Raw genomic sequence first — 5545 nt, 5'->3', positions numbered from 1 at the left:
GAACACTTTTTGCGAGAGTGATCACGAATTTCCTAGAAAGCTAGTGAACACTTTTTGCGAGAGTGATCACGAATTTCCTTGTTGACCATCGTACATGTAGATTGCGAGACAAATGAATACCCTCTAGCGATTATTTCATTCCGCAATAATGAACCCATTTAGTATTAAAGTTGTCCTACATGGAGAACTGGGGCCGATTGCAAGAAAGGGTCTTTATGATGCACTATGAGGGATATTTCTGAAATTTGTGATAAACAAATAAAATTTGTTTAGTTAGCTTTTAAATCAATTTTTATATAAATTCATGGGATATCACATCATTTTATAAACAAAGACTTTGTTTACTTTAACAGATGAATAAAATATGTTTGCAGGTACATGTACGGTAATGTATTCAAAATGAGTCTCACATTGAGCAACACAATAAATGGGTGACACGAATGACAGTTCTTGCAAAGACCCTTTCGTGCAATCTGCCCCTGATCTCTTTTACTGAACATAGAATGAACAGGCCTATTAATGGATACTCACTGCATCAAATTTGAATTCATTGGCAATCCAATTCCTTGCTTTCTGGTACTCGTCCCTCAAACCCATGATGAAGAGTGTATCGATACCATCAATGATGGTGGCGCCCATGGCGGAACGCCCAAAGATGCTTGCTGAATGACCCGTCTTGGCAATAGGCTTAAGTTCATTGGCACCCCACGCATACTTTACATAGCCATTCCAGGCATGTAACATCATCTGTAATCAAAAGAGATTAAAAGTTTGGTGTACAGTATTATTGTAGATATCTTCATAAAAAGGGAATTTTGAATAAGAGAGGAAATGCAAAACTTGGATTTTTCTATATTAACTGTTGATCTGATAAACATTACATACTTTTTCTGTGGAATTTCATTTAACACAAATGATACATTATATTCATGAATGCATTTACCAAACTTGACCCAAAACTAATACCACAATGCAAATTTCGAAAGGAACCTTTATAAATAATACTTGGCTATAAATACAGAGTACCATTGCAAATCCTGCCTAGACTATAAAGGAAAATAGCCAAGAATTAGAATTGAATTATTATTCTACCTCCAAAATCTTACACTTTAAGTGTAGTGACTATTATATCACTTTTCATTTGCTAATTCATTTGATTAAAAAATAGCACCCATTCTCTGTCAATTTGTTTTCTATTAAAATGAAAGCCCTTTGAATATTAATCTTACAAATTCAGTGGTTACATATCAGAAATTATGTACTATCATGTCCCTTAAACTTTTGCCCAATACCATGCTTAAAATTTGTTTTATAGAAGAAAATACAAAATTTTAATTGTCATTTGTCAGGGACAAACTTTGTTATAAATATAATCAGATGATATTGATAAATTCATTACTTTTACATTCTTGTTAATGGAAATACCAGATTAATAATACCAATCATCTTTCATTCAACGGATCTTTGTTACACTGTATGCTGTTTAATTTTACCCGACGATGTATTCAAACTTTGATTCTCTAAATGTTGTAGCACTTGTGAAATGAAAATTTTCTTTAAAAAATTTAACGTTTGTATGATTGTTTCTTCACACTTGATGACATCTCTTTTGATCCAACGATTGATCTGTCTTACCCATCACTTCCATAACTTTGGATTACTGTACATTTTTACTACACTATTACAATCTCATATTAAAAGTTATTAAAAAGGAAATTAATGGCAAAAAGAAGCTGCTGAAAACTGCTTATCTAATAAAAGAGAGCCAATTGAGTAAATTAGAAAGTCAAAAGGGGCCTAAACTTTCGATCCTAGCATTGCCTCCGACGAAGATTCTGCTAGGATCGAAAGCTTAGGCCCCTTTTGACTTTCTAAAAAGGAAATTAACCAATATTTGATTTCAGCCTTCATTTGAGAATGGAATCCTCTAAAACTCACTTGGAATTATTGACAAAATGGATGAAATTAAATTTAAAACACACACGTCTCCATCATCTCTACATTAGTTGAAATTTGTCAACAAAATTAACTGAATTTGACTATCACATTTATATGGCAGAGAATCCTGAGAACTCAAGTTTGAACAGAAGTTTACCAAACTATCATAACTGTAAAAACTTTACAACTTGTAGGGCACTTTACTGTACATGTGGTTTTCATGACATCAAACATTCTGTTCATCCCATAGCAATAAGAGAGAGAGGGGGGGGGGGGGGAGTCAGGCAATACCTACATGGATGTCTCACATCACATCAAACCATATTTCTAGATGAATCCATCCAAATTGTTCACTAGATCCTTGAACTTCAATCTTGGTTTGCTTCCTCATTACTTCCACATTTTCTTGAGTTTTACTCCCCCCCCCCCCCCATCAGGAAAGAACTGCCTTGATTCACTGATATCATTCTGGCCTATGCAAAGGCTGATGTGTGCTCAACAAAAGCCCAGGAATAGTGAGATGTGTCACTCCTGGAAATTAGCTTATGATCAGAGATACAGATAAGCTTACAAAGTCTTCGATCCATTTTATTTCTAAGATACATGTAGTGTACACTCAGCATCACACAAGCAAGATTACAGTCATTTCATGACTGCTTGGCATACATGTATGACAACACACTATTTTAAAGGGGTACACCAGACTGAAAATTATTATACCTCTATAACAATGGTGGCTACTTATATAGCGCACAGGTCCACCTTTTGGTGCTCATGGCGCTTAAGCCGCAATATAATATGTAAATAGAGTAAAATTTACTGGGCAAAATGCTGAAAATGTCACCATTTTTCTGATAAAAATAAAAATTGAGTTTTAAAGTTTGCAATATTTGTGAAAATAGTTTTATGCAGGTCATTCATTAGGTGTGCTGATGTCATGTCCCACTTCCACTCTTCTTATTACATGTACATGAAATCATAAAGCATGTGTGCATAATATGTCTCTCTTATATTATAATGAAATAAGATGTATCCATGAATGTCAAAAGACTTAAATTGATTGTGAATCCAATATTTTTAAATCTTGTATGACAAAATAAGGGTAAACATAATTTCATGTTAAAATACAAAAGAACAAATTGGGATATGACATCACCAGTTCACTCATTGAATATTCATGAAGAGGCAGCGTACATGTAGCTCAGTCGGTTAGAGTGTATGTTTCGGATAAGATCGTAGATCTATCTCAACGTGAGGGGTTTGAGTCCCGCTCATGCCCAAACGCGTCTAACAAAAAATCTGATGCTAGAGCGTTGTAACCGTGCCTCACCACTGTATTCAGTGCAGGTGTGAATGCTGTTGGAAAACACTCCGTCCATCGGAAAGGACGCAAATGTTGGTCCCGTGTATAGGAGAGTCACAACCTACATGTACATGTATGCACGTTAAAAACCAATACACTATTCATCAAAGAGTGTATGCACCCGGTGTATTGCACCTGCCGGTCCCGGCAAAATTCAGGTCAAGTCAATCCTGACATTCATATGCAATAATAAATATGATTGTGGGCATAAACGGAAAGACGAGACAGATGAATAGAAGTGTTTCACATAACTAATGCAAATCTAACAACTGGAGTACTAATATTACTTGTAACTTTGTTATTCCTTGTCCGATTTTGATCAAATTTTCATTGTTTTGTTTGTCTGATTTACCTTTTTCCGTCTCTTCAAATCATGTTATCTTCAGCCAGGGGAGCGTTTCATCAATAGTAATACTTTCATCCGACAAGTTGTCGGATCTGACATCTTTCAATCATTTTGATTGGCTGAGAGGCATTGTTCCTATGGTAACTGTCGGATAAAACGTCCGACAAGTCCTTTCATGAAACGCCCCCCTGGAGTACCCCTTTTAAAAGATTATGGAATACCCTGCCACATACATGTAAGTGTAGACAGCCTGCATTCAAAATGAAGAGCACATGTTTGCATGCAGTCTAGCTAGAAATAGTAGTAGGGTATTCTGCAATCATTTCAAATCAACTCTTGTTTGCCTCTTCTTCATTTCTTCCTTTGACAAGTTATACACGTACATGTACATATAGAATAGATATCTATTTAACAGAATGGGAAACAAAATGCCTGTATATTAAAGCCAGAGAATGCCAGACATACATGTATTGCCCACATTATTCTACATGTAAAAAAATAATAAGAGATCAATTGGAGATGTCTACCTCTCGTATATGATCGCGTTTGCTTTTAACATCCATATCATTTGGATCACCATCTGTTCTCTCAAAATATCCTTTTGCAGCTAAAGCATCTTTTCCACCTTTCCTCGCAGCTTGAAGATCTTCCTCAACTTGCTTTTTCTGCTGCTCTAAAAATTTCACCTTGTCTTCATTAATATCTTTTTTAATACTATCAATTTGATGTTGATCCATATTTTCGTCTGCTCCTCCATCATTTCCTTCATGATTTAAGGCCCCTCTTGCTTGCTGCAGCGCCCTATCTTGGGCAATTTGTAGCTCTATTCTTTTCCTATCTTGTTCTAAATGTACATCCTGGTTTCCAGCATCTAAATGCAGATGACCGGGAAATGTGTCTTCCTTGCCACCCGGCTTGAATAGCTGCTCGGGCGAGTCCACGAACGAGTTGACACGTCCCCGAAGCTCCGGCACAAGAAACACTGCACTGTAACACACACTCATAAAAACAAGAAAAAGTAGATAAACTACGTATCGTTCTGATGCTCTTAGTCCTGAGCGGGTATATCCCAACGGGACACCGTTAGAATACCTCTGTTGAAGAGGTAGTATTGGTCCTTTGGTGTTCATTTTGATGAAATATTAGTCCGTTCCCTTCTAAAAAATCGCCGGAACTGCGCGACGTCAACACGTATCCATCTTTCCTCACACTGTAGGACTTTCACAATGAAAGATATATCACGCGGCGCTACTTACGTTCACACGTACGTACACATCCGCCTCGAGATGAGGTTCTAGTCTTAATAATGACGTTTTTTCGTAATTTTTCTGCTATGAAGACGGGTTGAATGGGGTTCAAATTTTGACGAAAGATCATTTAATACTGCGTCCAGGCGGTCCAGCTCTTCTTATTTTTTTATGAGGGGGATGGAAATTAGTAAATGCTAAAGGGTCTATCTATTAAGCAAGGAATGCATCGCCCCCCAAAATTATAACAAATAAATACCTCCATACAAAGCATTGAGAAATTACCAATGTTTTTATTCTTTTCATTCATCCATTCATTCATTTTTTTTAAATAATAAATGAAAGATAAAACAAAATATAAGAAAAAAAATCAATAATTTTTTCACGTCATGAATCAGTATACGACACGAGTATATCAGACGGTGGCCTAGTGTAGGCCTACTGTTTCCAGAAGAAGAAAAAGAAGGATAGTCAAATATGCCTATGAAATTCAACTTATTTCTGGCAATAAAAAAGAACAGATTTGTTTTTTTTTGTGATTTCTAGGGTCCTGCATTGATTAGGCCAAATGACAATGGGCTTAAATTTGATACCCGGCGTACCCTACCTTTCATGCTTTTTTTTCGGGGGGGGGGGTCGGAAATCTGTAGT

General features: G+C 36.3%; 1 protein-coding gene across 1 annotated transcript; it reads right to left on the bottom strand.

Moving 5' to 3' along the window:
* Positions 1 to 501: 501 nt before the first annotated feature.
* LOC129259667 (mannosyl-oligosaccharide 1,2-alpha-mannosidase IB-like) lies at positions 502 to 4875 on the bottom strand. Its single transcript, XM_054897932.2, has 2 exons — positions 4175 to 4875; positions 502 to 747 (listed from the first exon to the last, which is right to left on the bottom strand). Exons 1-2 carry the CDS (start codon positions 4775 to 4777, stop codon positions 517 to 519), a joined length of 834 nt encoding a protein of 277 aa, XP_054753907.2. The 5' UTR covers positions 4778 to 4875; the 3' UTR covers positions 502 to 516.
* Between the last annotated feature and the right edge of the window lie 670 nt (positions 4876 to 5545).

This window comes from Lytechinus pictus, chromosome 4 (genome assembly GCF_037042905.1).
Source record: "Lytechinus pictus isolate F3 Inbred chromosome 4, Lp3.0, whole genome shotgun sequence".
Lineage (NCBI taxonomy): Eukaryota > Metazoa > Echinodermata > Echinoidea > Temnopleuroida > Toxopneustidae > Lytechinus > Lytechinus pictus.
The sequence above is the reverse complement of the archived record's forward strand: the minus strand, read 5'-3'. Positions and strand labels throughout refer to the sequence as shown.

Coding starts and splice junctions, on each gene's coding strand:
- LOC129259667 (XM_054897932.2), bottom strand. CDS start 4,777: ATGAACACCAAAGGACCAATACTACCTCTTCAACAGAGGTATTCTAAC. Junction 748..4,174: donor AACGCGATCATATACGAGAG/GTAGACATCTCC, acceptor TTTTGATTACAG/ATGATGTTACATGCCTGGAA.